This window comes from Pteronotus mesoamericanus, unplaced genomic scaffold (genome assembly GCF_021234165.1).
Source record: "Pteronotus mesoamericanus isolate MK-2021 breed Mesoamerican mustached bat unplaced genomic scaffold, CSHL_Meso_final contig_269, whole genome shotgun sequence".
Lineage (NCBI taxonomy): Eukaryota > Metazoa > Chordata > Mammalia > Chiroptera > Mormoopidae > Pteronotus > Pteronotus mesoamericanus.
Window position 1 is genome coordinate 106,968 of NW_026555114.1, and position 22,211 is coordinate 129,178.

General features: G+C 47.6%; 1 protein-coding gene across 5 annotated transcripts in view; it reads left to right on the top strand.

Moving 5' to 3' along the window:
* The first annotated feature begins 9,150 nt into the window (after positions 1–9,150).
* Positions 9,151–22,211, top strand: part of HNF1B (HNF1 homeobox B) — a 51,478-nt gene continuing 38,417 nt past the window's right edge. For 3 of the 5 annotated variants that reach the window (XM_054574801.1, XM_054574802.1, XM_054574805.1), the window contains exons 1-4: positions 9,151–9,535; positions 14,108–14,307; positions 19,032–19,296; positions 20,688–20,923. In XM_054574801.1, the coding sequence (XP_054430776.1) occupies positions 9,192–9,535; positions 14,108–14,307; positions 19,032–19,296; positions 20,688–20,923 (1,045 nt within the window). In that variant the 5' untranslated portion in view covers positions 9,151–9,191. The remainder of the gene's footprint in view (positions 9,536–14,107; positions 14,308–19,031; positions 19,297–20,687; positions 20,924–22,211) is intronic. The other 2 variants (XM_054574803.1, XM_054574804.1) reach the window with 1 other exon arrangement.

Below are 22,211 nucleotides of genomic sequence, written 5' to 3' on the forward strand. Positions count from 1 at the left end.
TACTGGGTGCCGCAGCAACCCCTTAGCCGTGACAGTAGGAAGACTCTTAGACATTAAGACTAACTCTGTAAATGTGGATCCCACCACAAGATGAAAATGTGTGACCTCTCGTTCAAAAAGCAGGGGGAAAGTGTCATGAAAGAAACTAAAATATAAAGACTTCATTTTCTCGGTGTTCTATTTTCTCCTTCTTTCCCCTACCCTCCGCTTTGCCTTGCTCTTGTTCTTGCTCTCACTGTCCCTGTTTTTTTGTGTTTTGGTTTTTTTTTTTTTTTTGGTTTACTAGTTAATGTCATATTCCCTGGGAAATGGGGACACTAGCAGTACAGACCCTCGCGGGTGTCTGAGGACGCCGCCCTGTGACTTGGTGTGCACGCGTGCGCTCAGCCTGTGAGCTGCCAGTTCCCCGCTCTGACGAGCCATTGGACCTGCGCGTTGTGCCGCAGCTGAGGACAAGGAAGTCAGGCCAGGCATCGACCCTTCCCTCGGCTGCTGCTCCAACCCATAGCAGATAGGCAACCCCCAAGGGTATTGCAAAGATGCGGATGGGTGAAAGGCTTGTGTAGAGGCTTGTCTAATGCCCCATGGCGCTGCCAGCCTGGGTCAGATGACCAATGTCATGCCCCACCCTGAGATACAAGAGAGCAAAACACCTGACCCCAGTCTCCCCATGCCCACAGCCAGGCCTCTGAAGGCACAGAGGGCAGCAATGGTTGTCAGGTGGGAATGGGCGGGGGAGAGGCCTGGCAGGGCCAGGGACACCAAGCTGCGAAGGCTCTAAAGCCAAAACTCCATCCCAGAAAGTCAGGGAGGTAGCGAGCTGAGGTTCCAAGCCCCTGGGCTGTGCTCCATGGTCCCATCAGACTTCACTTACACAGCAGAAGTTCAAAGGTAAATGTATTAAGAATTTCAGGACGGACTAAGAGCATTAAATCCCAAGAACTCCCATGAAGCTAGCCCTGCCACATATGGCCGAGTCTCCCCTAGGGGCCAAAATTACCCTCCGTTGAGAACCACTGAACACAACCTGGGGTTAGGTGGGGACTTCCTGAAGGAGTGAGCCCTCAGCTGATTCCAGAAGGTTACAGGGATGGGGGTGGGGTGGGGTGAAGATTATTAGAAGGGACAGAACTCATCAGTAAAGCTTCCTGCGGCTTGTGAATGTTAAATCAAGTTTTCAGGGAAGTTGTGGAAACTGGTTTAACCTTTAAGCTTTGCTCAGCTCATCTTTCTGCCTGAAATACTCTCTGGCGTTTTGTTGTCAAAATCCTACTTGTCCTTCAAGGGCTCTGAGCCCCCACAGAACTTTGTTGTTGCTTGCATTATTATTATTAACATTTGTTTCTATTTATTAATTGTGCCAGTTGTTTACATATACTGTCTTTCCTTCCAAATTCTACACTGTTTTTCTTTTTACAGTTGAAGGAACTGAGGCTCCAAGTGGCACCCTGCCCAAGGTCACACCTAGCAGACAGATTTCAAACCCACATGAGTCTGATTCCGAGCCACACACTGATCCCTGTATTGCAACTGCCTCCTTGGCTGGTACAGAAATGGGGCAGCCATTACTGTTTGGAGCCAGACAGAGCTGCTTTTGAATCTCAACTCAGTATGAGCGACAATAGGCTTTCTGCCACTCAAGCTCTCTGAGCATCAGTTGAGAACACAAAAAGTAGAAAGAATGATCTTGTCTCATGGGGCTGTTATGAAGAGTAAATGAGTTGCTTACTGTAGAGCAATCAGCACAGTGCTTCTTATAAAGCTTGTTCCAGTCTATCTAGCAGTAGAAGTTACATGTAAACATATCTATCTCCCCCACCCTATAACCAACTCCTTTAGAGCAGAAATTGAAGCTGTATACCTCCTACAATGCCCAGCGCATAGTGGGTGCTCAGTAAGTGTTTGCTGCGCTGACTCAGCACCTCTGATGGCTTTCCACCCCCAGGCCTGGAAGCAGGGTCTTTGTCTAGCTGCCAGAGCATAAAAGGGTCCTATCCCTTAGCATGAACCCAGTGGTCACCTTCATGACTAAGGTACATGTCACGGACAGCATTTCTGAGAAGACACAGACAGGCAGAGCTGGGGCAGGGTCCACGCTGGTCCTGCTCCACAACCAAGAAGTAGGATGGGAGGAGAGGAGACTTATTACACGGGGTAATACCAAGTAGGTAGCATTCCCTGACTCATAGATTGGACCTAGTGCCTTTGCTGACACCCTTTCAGCTTTTCCATCACAGAAACATGGCATTGGGAGTAGAAACCGGGGCCTCTTAGCTTGCCTTATTCCTAGGTCTTGTATCTGCTCCTGGGCTACACCTTGTGCTACTCTTGTCATTATACAAACACAGCATTGTAGAGAAAACAGTGGGGTCCAAATTCAGATGACTTGGGTAAACAGATGATGTTCTGGCACCTTCAGGGAGGGCATTTTTCTTCTCTGAGCCTCAGTTTCTTCATCCATGAAATGTAAGAAACGCCTGCCTTGCCTTCTTTGTGGGACTATTTTGAGGATCAAACAAAAGGAGAAAGATCTTTGCACACCATAAAACTTTGAGCAAACATTATAGGTCTTTGTGTGGCAGGTATCTCTTTAGACAGGAAAGACTTTGGTCTCCCTCTCACGCACACAAAATCACAAGACTTCTGTCTGCGCTGAGACTGTTCGGGGTGTTTCTATGTGCTCCCCTTTGTTTAAGTGGGTTGGGGGCTCAGAAGATGGGGAAGAGCCGGAAGGGAGACACTTAGCATAGGATTATGTAATCCATAGTTCAAGTCCAAGGTTCCACTTCTTAACTGTTTTGGCCTCCCTGGGCCAATTCTTATCTCCTTGGAGCCTCCAGTTCCTCATCATTAAAGTGGGGATGATATTGTCTATCTCATAGATTTGCGAGGAGAAAAAAAAAAAAAGACAGTGTAACAAGGGCATCTCCTTAACACTTACTTGAATATTAACCCGAAAACAGATTCCAAGAAATGTTAGTAAAAGGCATTCCTTTTATTTTTTTTTCTAAACACCGTAGCCTAGCTCATATTATTTATTCGATAAACATTTATGATGCACCTGCTGTGTGCTGGGCCCACTGCCAACCTCATTTTTTATGGGAGTAGTAGAAGAAAGAGGAATAGATTATTGCTCTGGAGTGAAGGCTCTCTCTGCTAGGTGTAGTAGTTATTAGTTTAATATCATACTGGGTCACTAGTTTTTAATTTAATCTGTTACAAACTACTGGGAACACCATATTTCTAAAAATGGCCCAGCAGAAGGATGTAAATTGTTCAATCAAAATCAGGGAAATTTCCTTTACCCTTAAGAGTTTCTCTGGCAAGTACAAAAATGTTATATCCAGAGCTAGAACTTTAGGCTCCTAATGTTATAGACTAGAATGTTCTCTGACAGGGAAATAAAAGCACAGAGCTGGAAGGGATTCCCAGAAAGGAAGCTGAATGATGGGGCTGATGGGATTTGAGATCTTCCCATATCTTTTGTCACTGCCTCGCAGCTTCTCCGCAAAAGGCTTCACACACAGTCGATCCTTGGTAGTGTGTGTTCGTGAACTTACTCCAGAAGCTGTGCATCTAGAAGGAAGGGGAGGAGGGAGGGAGGCAGAGAGCTCCTGAACCGCATGCTATGTTTGAAAAAGCAGTTGTGCCACCAAGTCCTGCTTGTGCCGGCCTCCCTACAAGGTGCTTTTCTGTGTTATCTAATTTAATTCTTCCATAGCCCCATGTGCTGTAAATTCCATTATGATCACCATTTACATATGGTGATCATATAAAGACTCAAAGAAATTAAGTAACTTGCCCAAAGCCACGCCCTCCTTTGGCCCCCTACCTCTCCCCCTCCCCCCAGCACCACACACACACACCCCCCTTCCAGAAAATAGCTGGTCTATCTGACTCCAAAGCCAGGATTTTCTGAGCGCACTTGGCTATATCTCTTAGGAAAGTCATTTCTCCTCCCTGAATCTGCTTCCTCATCCCAAAGATGAAGGACTGAAGTGAGATGCCCCTCAGATCTCTTTCAGATTTATTTCAACTGACATCGGTGCTTTAGCCAACCTTTATTCAACAGTTGACCAACTGGGGCCTGTGGGCCAAATCCGACCAGACAATCGTTTTTATGGCGTTTTATTGAAATAGAGCCACACGTTTTCATTTATGTATTGTCTATAACAGCAGAGTTAAGTACTTGTGAAAAAGACTGTATGGCACATAAAGCCTAAAATATATTACTACCTGGCACTTTATAGAAAAAGTTTGCCAACCCCTGGAATATGTCAGCCTATAGGTTTTCATGGTGATAAACTATACATGCTAAATGGAAAAGATCTGGTGGGTCACATATCAACAGTAAACGGTTGGGAGGGAGTAAAAACGTGACTCCCATTCATTCTTTACGTTTTACACTTTGGAATTACTTATTCAGCTTACTCTTTACTAAGTTATAACTTAGTAAACATGCACAAATCCTAAATGTGCAGCCCGATGACATATCCAGCATCCCAATCAAGGTATAGGGCTTTCCCGGCACACCACAAGGCTCCCTCATGACCCAGCCCTATGACTACCCAAAAGGAATGTTGATTTTAACTTCTGTCACAATGGATTAATTTTTCCTGCTTGTAACTTCATATAAATGAAATCACATAACATATACCCTTTTGTGTCTGGGGAAGATATTTTATAATTTCATTGCTGACAACTTGGAAAATTGAGAAGTACAAATAAGGAAGCAAAAGCCATCCAGAAGTAATCACTTATGCATTTATTCAGGTATTTTATTGAGCAACTGCTACGTATCCGTCTTCTCTCCAGGCATTGCAGAGGAAGATATGAAACGGTCCCGCTTTTGTGGAGCTTACTGTCCCTGGTGTATTTTTTTCATGTCAAAGTCCCTTGTGCAGCACTACACAGAGATCTGGACTGAGCTTCTTGGACCAAAGGCCTAGAAATGGACATGCTGGTAATTTAGGACCATTTAGGGATTTCGAGTCATAGAAAAGTTAGGGAAGTGAGGTTTATCAGGATGATCACTTAGTAAATTATATGTCTAATCACTGGGATGTACACCTGAAACTAATATGATAATGTATGTCAATTATAATTTTTAAAAAAACATAAATTTCTAAAGAAAAAGAAAAGCTAGGGAACTTAGGTAGTCATCCAGACCAACTGGCCATTTTTCAAAAGCAGGATTATAGACCCAGGGAAAAGTGCTCACAAAAACCTTTGGGAAAGTGAAGAGTCACGCCCCCAAAATGTTATATCCAGAGCTAGAACTTTAGGCTACTAATGTTCCAGTCTAGAATGTTCTCCAGGCCGTGACACTGCTCTCTAACAATAAGGCCCCCAATCTCCTTCAGGCTAGGATAGGACAGCACTTATGTTTTACTCTAGAGATGATTTATTTTGGGGCCTTCTAGGGACTGTAGTCAATGAGAAATTCTCGGCAACCGGAGCCGCAGTGTGTGGAGATGGCCAGGCTCTCCCTGCTGTAAGAAAAGCAGGGTTACCACGGAAAGTAGGAGAAAGGCTGTGGGTACAAGAGCAAAAAAGGAATAACCCTTATCCTGCAAAGTTATAGGAGAGGTGAGTCCCCAGGAACCACATTTGCCATTCTGTGAAAATTCCAAGATGGTGCTTGGAAAACCTTCATAGAGTGATAAGCCAGCTAATTTTAAATTATCCTACACCAGGGACTGCATCTCCCATAGAAAACCTTGAGACTTGAACTGCAGATTCACTATTTGAGCAGAAGAAACTAATATGATCTCTTTAAATTCAGTAACAAACAAACAAAAAAAAGCTGGGAATCAAAGAGCCCAAATATATCAGCTGCGTCACTTCCATGTGGGTTTTCATGATGTGCTGCTTCTTTCTAAACATGTGAGCCTGTCATAACTCCAGGAACCTGCAGTTACTAATTCACTTAATCTTCACAAAAAACACAGATGAATATTATCATTTCCCACATAAGGAAACTGAGGGTCAGAAAGATTGTGCAACATGCCAAAGTCACAAAGCTGTTTAAGCATCTAGATGTGAGGTCCAGATTTAGGTCTGTTTCATTCAACATCTACCCTCTCTTCTCTGCTGTGACTCCTCCACTTGTCCCTCATAGACTCCTCCCTCTCAACTTCCCGTCTCCCAAAGCAGTAAAAGCTGGAGACCTTTCTCTTTCATCCTAAAGCCCTGGTCAAAAATCCTGAGCCCCAATCTCTGCCTTTCTATTTCCTTGCTCCAAGCCACCTCCTTAAAATGTTGTATGCCTTATTTCCCCATCTTTAAAATGGGGCTACTATTTCAGTCCATCGCTGCCTTATCCTATGTGAAGCATAAATAAAAAGTATTTTCACTGTACTCTTCTCTGTTTTAGGGAAGTTTAACCAAAGGGTCTTATGAGATAATTCATTTAGTTAGCATTTTTGACTCACATCCCGAAGGACTATCTGCTGGGGTGCTTACACTTTTCTTTTTAAATTTCCATACGAAGGTGTGGGTATTGGATCTGTTCACAGATCTATAGTTGCAGTTACTTGGTGAGCACTTGGTGAGCACTTGGTGAGCACATATACTAGGCAAATCTGGGCAGGGGGGTTACAAGAAGTTGCCAGATACAAATAGACCCCCTGCAAGACTATCTGGACATTCATAGGAAGTTTCCCTAAACTTTGTTAAACTTCCTGTATGTTCACATAGTTTGCTTGGGATAGGGGGAAAAATGGGGTAGCTGCCAACTGAATTTTGAGAGAGAAGGAAGCCTGAGAGTCAGACTAGGCACACAGCAATTTAGAACTACAATCAAAGCTCTGTTGTTAAAAGGAAAGTGATTGCTGGTTTTTTAATGGGGTTTCCCAGCTAAACAGAAACTGATCTTCATTATACTTAACTGCTTCTACCATGATAGCAAGTGAGAGACAGAAGAAAAGAGATTGCTGTCCAGGGACATTTACTCCCCACACTTTATTTTCCTGGTTGAGGGGAGCTGGGTAGGCAGAGAATGTTCTGCCAGCAGGTTGAACTGTGAGGCACAAGGACCTGCCATATGTCACAACAAACTAGAAGACAATAAGGTGAAATGAAGGAACCTCATCTCCATGAAATCATTACCCTTTTTTTAGAGAGAGACTGAGATAGTGCAACCGCCCCCCCCCCCTCCCGCCCCAGGCTCCATGCACACAACCACCCGCCTTGTTTTTGGCTCCCAGCTCCTGTGGACCAGGCATCCGTAGCAGGTTCTGTATTTAAGAGGCAGCCTCCCTCCTGGGCAGCCTGAGCTGGGTCAGGCACACCTGGAGGATCAGCCCTCATACACCTGGATTTGACTCTGAACCAAGCAGATTGAAAGCTGTCGACCCTTCCTTCTGCACGTTGCAAATCCTCTTCCTGAAACTAACCCCAACTTCCTCCCAATTATCTGTTAAAGGTTGGGAAAGGTAGGAGAATTTGCTTAGAAGCACCTTTGCAAGTTTCCTGCGGTTTCTGAATTTTTGTTCCTAATCTCCCAGTCCCTCTAACCCCAGCGCTGGACCTGCCTGATTCTGAGAATCTAAACCACCAGAGGGGTTAGATTTTACTACTGGAAACTGGCTTTCTGCCTCCCCGGACTGTGAAGCGTGAACGGCATTATTAAACTAAGGGGTTTCACAGATGGTCTCATTCAAGGCATACAATCCCCCTCCTTCTGCACTGTAGTATCAATATTTTACAGGTGAAACTGAGGCTTAGAGAGGGGAAAGGGGTGTCCTCCGCCCCCGGAGCTATGGGCTCTGTGACCGGTGGATTTAAAAAAAAAAAAGAAAAGAAAAGCCCGTGTCCCTTTCTTCTGCAGGCCAGGATGGCGTGCCCTCGGGCCTCCCTCCTGCCCTTTCCACCCCTCAGGGAAATGCAGGTGAAACTCCAAAAGGGCCGAAAGGTTCCCGGCCTCCTTCCCGGCCCGGGCCGGGCTGGAAAAAAACGCTTCTCCCTCAGCGGCTTCGCGGATGCCTTCTCAGCTTGCGCCTTCCCCCGCCGCTGCCGCCGTGACCTCGCGTCTGCCGAGCGCGGCCCCCGACTCCGGGGGCAGCTTGCGTCCTGGAGCTGCGAACGAACCAGAAGTCAGGGGGTCAGGGTGGGACACGCGGCTGCAACCGTCCATCCAGCTGTATGCAGGCCAAGCCTCGCTTTCACTCCTAGAAAGGAGGTACCGAAATCCTTGTTTTGCCCCGAAAGCGGAGGCGCTTTGATATTCCCGGTTTAAACTGGAGAGCACGGCTCAGGAGTCCGGCTCGGCCAGGCCCGGTGCTGGGGCGGCCGGGGAGCCGGGGGAGCTCAACTTTGGCAACTCCCCCGGCCATATATTAGCCTGCGCCTCCTCGCTCGCCTACGCTCAGACGCGACATTTCTGCCACTCCAAACCTCCAGAGCCGGCTGGCAGGGCCTGGGGTCTGCAGAGCGGTAACAACCCAAAGGGGAACTAAACGGGGCCTCTGCAATCCGCGCCCACCTGGCCTAACCCCCTGGTTCCCCAGGTTTCGGCGTCCCTTCCCAAGCGGCCAGGATCTCCGCCCGCCACCGGCGTCGGGCCCGCCACCTGCGTCGTTGGGAAGCCGCTTGGAGGGCCTCTCTCCCCTCCTCCTCCATCTCCGAGTTCCAAGAACACCCCGACTTCCTCCGACTCTCACCTGAACCCCGAAGCGCAGTTTCGCCTTTTCTCCAGACTACGGCCGAGCCTGTGGCCGGTGGAAAAGCCCCGGGGCCTTCCACACTAGGCTGTAAGCTACTTGCTTAGTAAGTCCAAAGGTCAGCTAAAGTTTGGCTGATAAACAGAACCAGTACAAGAAGGCCTTCAGCCCCCAGCGTGAGTACAATGGACCCTGGCAAGCCCCGCTCTGGCCCAGGTCTCCAGCTCGCCACCTCTGTCCCTCAAACGCTCCCTCTCTCGATTTTCCCCCCTCCCCATGATCATTTGCATCTTGCCGAAAGCCGGGCCCTTCCCACTGATTTGCATATCTTATATGGCCTAATGGTGGCGATCATGGCCAGTTAGAAGTTTTCTGACTTCTCGGAGGAGACTCCGGGACCCCAGGGAGTAACAGGTGTCTGGAGGCTGAAGGGTGGGGGGCTTCCCGGACTTGGGGTCCGCTTGTGAAACTCCCCACCACCCTCTTCTCTGGCACCCACACACCCTCTTATTTTTCTGTCCTTGGAAAATGGTGTCCAAGCTAACGTCGCTCCAGCAAGAACTTCTGAGCGCCCTGCTGAGCTCCGGAGTCACCAAGGAGGTGTTGGTCCAGGCCTTGGAAGAGTTGCTGCCGTCCCCGAGTTTCGGGGTGAAGCTAGAGACACTGCCCTTGTCCCCCGGGAGCGGGGCCGAACCCGACACCAAGCCGGTCTTCCACACTCTCACGAACGGTCACGCCAAGGGCCGCTTGTCCGGGGACGAGGGCTCCGAAGACGGGGACGACTATGACACCCCTCCCATCCTCAAGGAGCTGCAATCGCTCAACACCGAGGAGGCGGTGGAGCAGCGGGCGGAGGTGGACCGGATGCTCAGGTAGGTGCGGACCGAGGTGGGGAGTACGCGCCCGACCCCTGGAGCCCCGGGCCTTGAGCCTGAGCGACTCTGCGCCCGACCACTCTCGCCGTGCCTGGTTCCCACCAGAGCAGTCCCCCGGGGGGCGCTCGCTTCTTTCCCCGACACCTGGACCCCTCCCAATCTCTCCGCGGCGCGGCTCAGAGTCCTGAGGCTTCATCTTCCGCTGCCCAGAATAGTGTTTCGGGGGCCCGAGGGGCCCTCCCGGCGGAGCTGGAGCCCGGCCTGGAAGAACCCGAGCTGGGGAGCCCTTTGCCTGGAGGTTTGCCCACGCGACCGAAGTTGCGAGTGGGTGCAGTGACACAGCGGCGGTTTTTCTGCTCGCTTGGGTCGCCCAAGTCTCAGGCCAGGCATTCCTCCAGCCCGGGAAAACGCAGGCGGTCCTGCGGCACAGCGTCCTGCTGTTCCTTGCAGAGGGATAGGCGGCACCTGGGCCGGGATCTGGGGCGCGAGCTCTCAGGTGGGCACTCCCATCTGCAGCGCCCGTGCAAGGCCCTAGGATTATCCAGAATCTCCCAAACCGGTTTAGATTTGCAAAGGAAAGTGTTTGATTATTGTAGAGTCAGGGTGGACCCGCACGGGGCAAAAGAAACCACATCTCTAAGCCAGCGAGGGGCAAATGCAGCTCAAACCCCAGTGTGCCGCGATCTGGCCGCCACCTGAGAAAGGAGGGCGTTTCCGGATTTCGCCGCTGACACCCCGGCGTAACCGGGGTGGCCTGCGGTCTAGCTCCCGGTTCGGGATCGTTGGCTGGGCCTAGCAGACCGGCTTAGGGCTTTGACAGCTGATTACTAATTATTAAAGGAGCCGAGAGGTTCCCTTAGGCTGCGCGTCGCTCCCGATAACTTTGCTTTAGGACCGAGCCCTTCGCGCGGCCTCGGATACTTCAGTGCCGCGGTTTCAAGGCAGGGCCTGGACCAAAGTGGCGTCCCGAACCCGGGCAGCCTCAGTTGCAAGCTCGCAGCGGCGGTTTGGAATGGTGTATGACCTTGCATTTGAATCTGCTGTCTGGGGACCCGGCGGCTTACTCTCTAGCAAAGGCAATCAGGGGACTTAAAGATTTTTCTCCCAAAAGTACGTCGCTACAATTCGTTGGTATAAGGTTCTTCCCTCGTTGCTCCCCAGCGTCGTTGGCGGTCTTTCCAGCTCCGGGGTTCGTGTGCAGGAAGGTGAGAGGGGTGGGAAGGAGCGGAAGGAGCCGCCGGGGCGCCAGGGTGGCCCGCAGGTTGACCAGGGCCTGGCGAACTAACCGAGCTCCCGCCACCTGCCATCGGGGTCCACGGGGCCTAGGCCTATCCGCTCAGCCCCAGGCGCCCACTTTCTAGCCCATCTCTTGGGGGATCTGGGAAACCCGGGGTGACCGACGGTGCCCCTCCGCATCCAGCCCCGCGCCGGGCTGGACGCAGCACAGATGTAACACAAACTGCAGCACGTGGAGTTAGGGTGTTATTAATTTATTCCTATAAATCATCAACAGAAAGATACACAAAGAGTCGTGATTAGGTTGAAAAGAGAGGCGGGTTATTCATTGGTGAAGTTGTAAACGCGGCTTAGAGGGGACAGGAAATCAACACGCAGACGCGGGGTTGTTCGCCGCTTCCAGCGCGCACGCAGGTGCTTCGGGGCGCCCTGGCCAAGACCCCCGGCTCAGCGCCCAGGCGGCTCGCACTTGCAGGCCCGGCGGGTGGACAGCCCGGCCCAGATCCCGGAGCTCAGCCTTCGGCCCTCAGCAAAGCCCCAGCTCCAGCCGGGCGGAGAGCAAGGAGAGGGGCTCGAGACCCTCGCCGGGGTGAAGAAACAGGACAGACCCCAAGGTTTTTGTCCCCTTTCCAAGCTGGTGCTGCCTTCCCTCCCCCACCCTTGGGAGTGATTGGACTTTATTAAAGTAATTTTTCAAGAAATTGCTAACGGTTCCCAGGTCGCTGCACAGTCGGCTCCTGAGCGCCAGGCACAAGCACTGCACTTTTGCCCACTCAGTTCCCCTAAGGCAGAAAGAAAAGAACAGGAAAAGTCACTTTTTGGAGCGCTTGAACGCACCTTCTAGAAGAGAAAGGAAGGTCGAGGACTGCGTGCTGCCGGCCCCCGGCTCCGGGCAAAGCTGGCCTCCCTCGCCCGCCTCCAGGCGGGCGCACCGGTGGTGTTGGAGAGTTGGCTCTTTTCTAAGAAGCCGGAATGGAGGCTGTGCCGGGGCTCAGGGCGTCTCTGCTCGTGGGCTGCGAAGGTATTGTTTGAAAAAGAGTGCGCCGGGCCGACGGTGCCTGCCGCGCCGACGGTGCCTGCCGCGCCCAGGTCGAGCATTTGACACCTGCGCTCGGAGCACAATGGCCGCGCGTGCGCTTCTCCTGGTCCGTGTACGTCCCGGGGTTGGGAAGACTAAACGTGAGGTAGATTTTCGAATTTTAAACAGTAACCAGTTCTTCGGGCTCTTCCTGGTGAATATATGTAAACTCTGGGGTCAGAGAGCTGTAAAGGTATAACTACGCCATCTTATCCCCAACCCCAGTCCTTGAATGCGGATTGAAAAGTTTGCTGTAGTGAATGAGGGTTTCCTGCCTGCCCCCCCTTTTTAAACCTTCTCAGTTGTTGAGCTCACTCACTCTTTCCACAGAACCCTTAGCTCTTAGAATTTTATAATATTTTGCTAGGTTTATTAGAACACAGGTAAAAAAAAATTAAGCAAAACAAATATAGCCGAAGAATCTGTTAATGCAGTATTAACTTTTAAAATGCAAATACTTTTTCTAACTTTAGACGTTTCTATCTGTTGAAAGTGTTTTTCTACCCTAAAAATATCTGTGGAAATATTCTCCATAAATAAGCTTTCAAATGATCTCTGGTGTTTACACAGATATGTCCAAAATGTTACATTATTTTTCTCTTACTAGAGGTGACTTCTCTGTGTTTGAAACTGTACCACATTCTCTCGCTCCCCTTTTTTGTTGGTCTTGTGACTTGATTTTCTTGCATTACTTGGAAGTACCTTTTTAAATTCTTGAGAAATTCGTTAACTTATAAGTTAATCTTAAAAACTTGCATTTCTCAAAATATCTCTTCTCACAAATTTAATATCAAAGAACTGCTGAAATTATCAGATATTCAAATACTTACAAAATATCTGTTTAATTACAGATATCAGTTAATCTGTAATTAACTAATTACAGAGTTTTCATTCACTAAACAAAATTTATTCTATTTGACATGTTATAGGCACAGTTTAGAAATAAACTGGTTGTTTAATCTGCAACACTCTGTTTTCACCTCTGTTTTACACCGTTTTTTATTGTTTTATCTGAAACTAATTTTTCCCTTCATTTTTTTTTCATGTTCTCTTGGGCTATTTACTGTATGTATCAATGTACAGTAAAGAGATGCTGAGGGTTTTTTTAAAGTTAAATATGTAGCTACATTAAACAAATAGTATAGGTGGGTGTATTGCTTCTTAACGCTTTTTTCTATATGGTATATTATTTAATTTTTTCTTCTAAATGGTACCCCTGATATTAAGTCACCTATTCAACAAGCAAGAAAAGATATCAACAAAGTTGGAAACATTTTAAATAAATACAATTCAAAGGCATCAACATGTTCTAAAGGATCTGTTTTTTTTTTTTTTTTTTTTGCACAGCCGTGTTTATGAGAAATGAAAAATATAAGCAAATTCTTATCTCAAGCTTAAAACTTAGGAGAAAACTTGCCTTTCAGATACTCTTACCCTATCAGAGCAGAAATGGAGTAACACAGGAAAACAAGGCATTGGGGATCATTAGTACCTATTTAGAAATTGAAAGTATTTGTCCCCATTAGGTTTTATTTTGGAGCTGTGGCTGTCGTGAATTCTTTCTTTCTTTTCTTTTTTCTTTTTTTAAATTTACCTGCTTGCCTCAATGGAATGATTTTTCAGGCTCAGGAAAGAATGTTATTGTACTTCTTAAAACTTTCCTAAAATTCTGAAAAACATTTAACATTTGTCTAAGAATCCTCTTTGCATCTCAGGAGGTAGACATGTGTGTTTTACTCCTATTTAATAAGACAAGAAACTGAGACACCAATTCAGAAGGAAAATAATGTGGGTGAGATCATCATAAATTTAGAAACTGATGCTGCCCCCATTCGTGTAGGATCAGCCAACCCAGCCCCAAGCTAATGGTGTCTCCACGTTCCAATGGGACTCCTGCCTTTTCAATCTCTCACATCTTAGGAAAATGAAGGAAAACAAATAAAATGGACTGTTTTCTTTCTGCTTAACAAGAGAGTGCTGTTAGTGTTTTCCTAAACCCAAAGGCAGGAAGTCATCTTCATTTTTCCTCTTCTAATTTCAGAAGAAAGGGAGGGAGTATAGTATATAGAAACTTTCATATAGCACTATCTAGGTTCTATTTTGGCTTCCCATCTCTCCCAAGGTTTTAGTTTAGACAGGTGAAGAAATAGGTGAAAATCAGAGCTTTGCACAGAGTTTATGTAAAACCCATAGAAAGAGACTATTTCTCCCCATGCATCTTCTACCAGAACCCTAACATCTGTTTATCTGTCTAGCGAGGACCCTTGGAGAGCCGCCAAAATGATCAAGGGCTACATGCAGCAACACAACATCCCCCAGAGGGAGGTGGTCGATGTCACGGGTCTGAACCAGTCACACCTCTCACAGCATCTCAACAAGGGCACTCCTATGAAGACCCAGAAGCGTGCTGCCCTGTACACCTGGTACGTCCGAAAGCAACGGGAGATCCTCCGACGTAAGTGTTTTAATCCCGCCTCTGCCTCAACCTGGAGTGACCTTTGCCCTAACTCTGACCCCTGTGGGATACCTCAGTTTTCCCTTCATCAGGAAAGCCTGAGCAGCACTTGGTAAATATAGGGAAGCTGGCAGGTGGATCTGGCCCTAATAGTTGCTGTATGATGGATTAGTTTATATCATTTTCTTCTTCTATGGTCCCTTACTACCCAGCCAGTTGTTTTGACAAGTCCATCAGGATGTGCAATGTACCTTGAATTTTTTGGTTCCTGCTTCCAACATCTTTCTCTTTGAAACTAAGTGTGTAACAGTGGAATATCATCCTTAAAGTAAGCAAAGCAGCTCCCCCGACACATGATCACGGATTAGAGGTCCCAAAGAAGACATTTCATAGTGATCAATAATATTGATCATTATTACTCTTACTTTTCTCGCCTCTGGAAAAAAATTATTTAAAACATAGAGAAAATTTATATATATACATATATTCACAACCTGACCCTGTTATTTGTGGAGGTGGGGGGATGTGTGTGTGTGGGGCGGGGGTGACTGAATTCTGAAACAATTTAAGGTGCTATTCACATTTAACAAAATTTGTAGAGTTCGGGGGCCTCAGCTGGTGACCCTGTCTAATGAAGAAGGTGCTTCTGGCTAAGGCAGGACACAGTGAAAGTGTCTGCCTTTGGAACTCTGACCAAGCAATTCTTGTCATTCTCATTCTCACCCCCCAATCTCCTTTCTGTCCCAGGATTTCTTTCACTCAGGAATACCAAAAGATTTTTCTTTGAACTCTAGGAAAGTTTGGACTTCATTTGAATGAACAGAGTATGAATGACATACTGTTTTTAATTCTGGGAAAGTAGACTTTTAACATTATACTTTAATTATTTTGATCCCACCCTTTTCTTAGGAAAATTTTGTGGGTTTCTTTGTCGTTGTCAAGATAAGAGTTTTCATCCCTTTCTGGGTTGGGTTTTTTTTCCCCTGTCACTGGTTAGCCACTTTTTAAAATCACTCTTAATTTCTGTCATACAATTTCTGTCTCCAAAGTGATTGTTTCAGTATTTATTGTCTCAATGTCTGGGGGCTGGAAAGGCCTTCATAATGGAAGGAAAGGTTTTTTTAGGCATTCGTTTCGTATCGTGCTTGTTTAGTCTTTTGTTAGAAGCATTAAATGGATAGATTAGAAGCAGCAAAGTAAGAACTCTTTGCTGTGTTGGGGAAGGGGCTCTGGGTTGATCCACCGTCTGTGGTGAGTAGGTCTGTAAGAATTTGGGTTTCTGACACGAAGCAACTCTCTGTAATTCCTGAAAAGTCCATTATCGGCATCCAATTTCCATGTGACATTTTTAGTTTGAGCTCTGTGTTCAATGGGAGTTCCTTCAGAAAGTAGAAGGCGGCAAGAAAGGCCAGCTTGAAAGCTTCTAAGAAGACAAGATGTCCCAGAAAATTTCTCAAGATTGTTGAGAAGGCACATTTCACAAAAACTTATGATAACCTCTGCAAGGGATTTTTAAAAAAATTATTATGATTCAAAATCAAATGATACATAAAGCTTAAGAGCTTAAGAAACATTGGTTCATTCTGTAAATATTATATGAGCTCTTGTTAGGTGCCAAGCACTGTGCTGGGCTATGGGATACACAGGTCCTTTTCTCTAGAGACTTACAACCTAATGAAGGGATGAAATATTTGAATAAATAATGACAACTGATTTCTAAAGGCCATTATAAAGGTATGTACAAGGGACATCAGAGGAATTGCTAAGTTGCCCGGAGACATCATGGAGGGCTTCCTAGAGGAGGTGACATTTGAGCCAAAGTCTGATGGATGAATATAACACACAATCATGGGATAAAAATCAGGACATGAGATAAATAAGAGAGAGACACAGTTAATGGGATAGGAGGAAGGAGAAAGAGAGGGGAGAATTTTAAAAAGGTATTACTTGATAACAAATTTTCTTGAAGTAATATTCACGGGCCCTTCTATGCACATAGAATCTCCTTGTCCAAGCCAGCTTCTGAGCCTGTAAAGAGGCTACTGAACCCAACTTCTCCAAGTTAATCTTTATCAGCAGTGAATATCTTCTTTCTCTTCTTAACCCCTCCCTCACCCGCCACCACCCAATTAATCTAGAAGGATGTAATCTAGAAGGTGGTGGCTAGAGCACATGGGGAAGCCTAATTCCTCAAAAATGGAGAGGCTAGGGCCAAGTTCCTGAGGTAGACAGAGCCTAGATGTTTCTGGGCACCTACAGGCAAGTCATCCTGGCTGGTCCCGGCACACCCTGGGTTCTGAACAGCACGCAGACTCCTGCGTCCTCAAGGGCAGCTGACAGACAGGCAGCCCCCACACAGTGGGTGCTTATGAGTGTGTTTCTTACCCACCACAGATGAAACTTCAGCATTCAGTTTTGTTACCTTCACATAAGTCAGATTTGAAGGTTTTGTAGGTGTATCATTTGTGTTTTGTTTTCAGCGAGAAGTCCAAGGCTGCTGGTTAGGAGCCATACAGTCTACAGGCTGAGTTTGCATCCTGGCTTCTTGCCCCATGTCCAGGTGACTTTGAGAAGGTCACTTAACCAGCCTGAACCTCAGTTTGTGGTGTGTGTTTTTTTTATCTGTAAGATGGAGATAGCAATACTTGTTGAATGAAGAGGTTGTGAGAATTACATGATGGAACACGTTTAGGTAACTTTGCTCCATACCTCACCATAGAAATGGTTCAATACATGTTAACTTTTATTACATCCTTTCACATCAAGTGAAGAACCTCAGATTGATCCTGGGTCCTTGGACTTACCCATATTGGCTTTGGCTATTATTCATGGTGATTCCAGAGAGCCACAGGGAGGAGAGAAGACACTCCTCTGAGACAGACCCCCTCTGAGCAGGGAACTTCTCTCTGCCCCTCTGATTAATTGTCCCTAAAGTAGCTGCACTTAGATTGCTCCTGTGAGACCAAATGGTATAGGAGGAGTGAAAGCCTTTGAAAAGTATAACTTCCATAGGAATTTGGATCATCATCATCATCCTGACTAGAGGTACATGTTCTAAAGATATTTAGGGCTCCTTCGGTTTTTACCCAGTCCCATTGCTCAGATGGGGAAGCTGAGAGACCAGGGATTTTACTTTGCTGGGGATCTACATTATCCCATTGAGTCACTGACCTTCTACCAATAAATTTGGCAGAAACTCTCCTAAGGTATCTAAAGGAATTGTTGGGAGCCAGTGGAAACAGAGCCCTAAGTGGCCTGAGAATCATCCAAAGTGGATGGGACCCAAATAAAAAGCCCCAGTGACATGTTCAGTTCATCAGCCAGGGAGATTGCTTATTGACTTGGCCAGTCAACAACTGGCTAAACAGAGCCAAATATCACCTGAAGCTGGGGTCCTACGTCCAGGAGCATCAGGGGCCCACTGCTCCTTGTGATGGACCAAAATGGAAATTAATCCCTAGATTGGTAGTACGTTTCCCGCTGTTGGGTGTGTATAGAATGGAGGACTAGGTGGTAGGGTGTGGTTGAGGGGATTCAAGCATTAAATAGTGGCCTGACTTTGAACCTTGAAGATTTTGGATCCAGTTGTCTCTGAGACCTGTGGGAGTGACTTCAGGAACCAAGACAGAAAAACATCAAGATCCAGAACATGGGGACCAGGAGTTAGGAAATGAATTTGTTACGTGTCCTTGCTGAGCAGGGTGTTTGGCCTCTGCTTATTCATTTGTGAAATGGAATCAATCACCCCAACAAATCCTGCGTCATGTAGATGTAAGGAAGAGAACAAGAAAGCTCTCTTCTTCCATAAGTAAATATCAAATCTGACTTAAACCTTGTAGGCTAGAGTATCACCACAGAGCAAGATGTCACCTTTTCTTTTCTTTTCTTTTCTTTTTTTTTTCATTCTTTCAACCACAATGTATTAAGAATCATGATATGCTTGGATCCTGGGAATTGGACAGACAGGAAGCATAATTCCATCTGCATTTATTTTTTCTCTAACCTATTATATGTCGTTCCTCGAAGAGTCCCACGTTTGCCATGTTCTGCATTTGCCATCTTTCAAATGCGTAGATGGGTCTGTAAGACCTTTTCCTCATAAATGGACCCCTGGCCACACACCCACCATTGCCTTTGAAATTATGCCTGATATTTAAAGAACTTTTTCTCTTTCCAATACAAAGCTCAGGTTGTATTTATTTCAAAGCTCTGGTCAAAGCCTTGGATTTCGGGTTTTTCTAAGAGCATAACATTATAATGTAGATACATAGGATATGTGAGGAGAGAGAAGGGGTGGGGAGAGCTATGTTCAGCCTTTGAATATTTTGTCTAGCTGCAAATTGTACCTCTGAGCGGTTTCTCCCGAGGCCTGAGACTTGGTTGAGTTCATTCCCTTAACATCAAAATATAAGGTTTCAAGATACAGAGTGTTGCTTCATGTCTGAGGCCAGTGAGCCAATGGAAAAAAGTAATAATAAATTGCTCTTAAAACAATGCTTGGCCACCTTTGGGCTCCTTCAGAGAAAGGAACGGGGTGGTTTTGGTGGCGTAAACTGAAGTGGGCAGCGAGGGGCCTGTCGTGAGCCTCCCCTCTGTGTCCTCTCGTACAGTATCAGTAGGTCACAAGGCTCAGGGGAGAGGAATACAAATGTTTTTGTTTGTCTGTCTGTCTGCCAAGTGAAGGCTATAGACCCTATCAAATCTACTCCTTTCTCTTTTTTCAGAATTCAACCAGACAGTCCAGAGTTCTGGAAATATGACAGACAAAAGCAGTCAGGATCAGCTGCTGTTTCTCTTTCCAGAGTTCAGCCAACAGAGCCAGGGGCCTGGGCAGTCCGATGATGCCTGCTCTGAGCCCCCCAACAAGAAGATGCGTCGCAACCGGTTCAAATGGGGGCCCGCATCCCAGCAAATCTTGTACCAGGCCTACGACCGGCAAAAGAACCCCAGCAAGGAAGAGAGGGAGGCCTTAGTGGAGGAGTGCAACAGGTAACACCACCAGAAGCCCACTCGAGCAGGCGGGCAAGCTCGTGGACCCAAGATCCACTCCTCAGTCCTGGGACACTGAGACACTCCGTACCCAGATAAGCGTGGCTCAGTTAGGGTTTCCCAAAGTATGTTCCACAGAACTATAATTTCAAGTCATTAATAAATAAATTTGAGGAACATCATGTACATGCTTCTCCTTAGGGAGTCATAAAGGCTCTGAGAAGTCTTGCAGTTAAGCAACCCACTTAGCTTTGTTGAATTGCTTGTTAACCATGGAATCTTTTATCCTGGGACTACCCCTGTGAACTCTTAATCCAGGTAAGATACTCTGGAGAGTCCTGGTCTGATATATGATGCTAGTGAGGTGGGAATCATGTGTTTTACCTTCATATAGACCAGGGAAAAACTGTCCATCAGCCACGGACTGGCTCTGTCCTCAACCAATTGTACATGCATGCACTGATCCAAAAGGAAACTTGGCAGGAGAGCTAGAATTCACTGGATCTATTCAGTCCACTCTACCCATACATGTAATTTTAAAGAAAACTATTATAAATCCTTGAAATATCTTTTTGCTTCATTTCTGCCCCATCTTCCCTGACTCCAACAGTGGCTTTCTTAGAATTCTGCTCTTGGCACTGGCCAAGGCCTATGGCTCTCTCGCTCTCTCTGTGGCTGGACTGGCTCTGGCAAGGGAAGGATGGGGTGAGGGAGGTCAAGCCAGAAAGTAGGAACGCAAAGCAATCAGCTATGCGTGTCATAGAGTCCTCAGGCTGTGCTCTGTCCCCCTGACAGCATCCCGTGGCATCTAAGAATCTCTCTCATACCTGGAATTGGGGGTTCATCAGCAAAGATAAGACTAGAGCCCAGCCCTCTCTGCATGCACTCCTGTATATAACCCAGCCTGCCCTTTGGTGGGACTCCTGCGGTGAAAATAAGGGATCTGGCTTCCCTGGTACCCTTTGGGTACAAACCCCAAAAGACCAGCATTTCTTAAGAGTGCTAGGAAGGGACTCAACCAGCCAACCAAGGACTTTGCTTTTTGTAGGGTAGGAAGAATCGCAATGTCAGGAAGCCCAGCCTGGACCTTCCCCCTGCATTGCCATTCCCCAGCTTGCCCTTCTCTCCCTGGAGCCACATCAGAGGCTAAGCCCCTGGCTTCCAGGCAACAGACCTTGCTTGGTACCTGTGCTCAGCCCCATTCCAGCCTTCCTATCAGAGAGCTACACAAGCGACTTTTTCTCTGGACAGGCTTTTTCCCAGGCTCCCACTCTCTCCTAGGTCCCTTCACACTCCTAACCAAAACCACTGTGATTATGTGTTTGGGGCCAAGCACAGCCAGCCGCCCCCTAGCTACCCTCGCTCACCATCTCCCCTTTATCCATTCTCAGGGCAGAATGTTTGCAGCGAGGCGTCTCTCCCTCCAAAGCCCATGGCCTGGGCTCCAACCTGGTCACTGAGGTCCGTGTCTACAACTGGTTTGCAAACCGCAGGAAAGAGGAGGCCTTCCGGCAGAAGCTGGCCATGGACGCCTACAGCTCCAACCAGACGCACAGCCTGAACCCCCTGCTCTCTCACGGCTCCCCCCACCACCAGCCCAGCGCCTCTCCTCCCAACAAGCTGTCAGGTAAGCAGGCCCTGGACCCCGCTCCTTGACCACGTGACCAGCCTGCTTCTCCCAGGGGTCTCAGCTGGCTCAAAATTTTTCAGAGGACAGACTGCTTTGGGGTAACCCAAGGCCTGGCCCCCTCCTGTTACTAGAATGTTCTCATGAAAACAATGTGTGCCTGTGGTCAGGTTTCCTCCAGGTCCTTGCTCAGCCCCCAGGGAGCCCTTCGCCCTGTTCTTCTTTGGGCCCCTTCCTTCTCCCACCATGGCTGCTGACTCAGCAGGTCAGTGCTGCCATCTGATTGGACTGAGAAGGCTACCTGGTTGGTGTGCCAGGTCCAAATGACAGATGGAGCGGTCGCCTGTCCGTATCTCACATCAAGGCTCTGTTCAGCTCCAGCAGGAGGAGCCCAGGGACTTCTGGGGAAGGGCCACACTGTGGGTGGCCTCTGCTCGTTGGCATCTGTGCTCTGCCAGAGTTAGGGTGGAGTCAGTCACTTTGCAGTGATGAGTTGGCCAAAACCGACTGAGTACTGTGTGTGACTCTGTTTCTGTGTGCCAGGCCCCAGCCTGGATTAGGATGCCTACGCTGTGGGGCGTGAGCTTGTCAGGATGGAATCCCACGTCTTCATTGTGGAAAAGCACCCCTAAATGCTGGGAGCTGTGTCAGGCATATGCTGGGGTGAGCACTTCTCCCCTGGGGTTCAGTTCTTCCAGGAAAGCTGCCTTCCCAGAAAGAGTGTGCTAACTAAGGCCCTTTTGGTGGCTGTATAGACAAAGTGTGTTGTGGTCCCCTGCCTGCTCTGGGATAGGTCTTGTGAAAGGAGAGCCCAGCACTGTTTCTAACCTGGAGGTGGTTCTGAAACCTATTTCTCCCCTTGCCTGCTGGTTGCCCTTCTGCTGGGAGACGCCCAAGATCTGGGGCTGACCAAAGTGTTGTGTGGCGTGGGAGATGCAGGCTCAGAGCTACCAGCTGGGTGGTATCCAAGCATTTGTTCCACACTGCATCCTCACATAGCATGACCTCTTCAAGGGTCTCTGGGAGCCTGCAACTGTCCGGGCCAGGCTTGGAGCTTCTCTGGACCCAGCTCCCACTGAAGGGAAGAGCTCAGCCGCATGGGGAGAAAGTTTGGGTTATTCTTGAGAGGCAGCGAAGCCCCCAGACAAGCACTGGCTTGATTGGAATAACATAGCCCCTTCATGGAAATTCAAAGCAGGTTCAGAGGACAGCGGCAAATGGCTGGTGGCCGGCACCGAGCAGCGCTGGAGCACTTGCTGCCCGCAGTGATCCTTGGAGCTGGATCTGG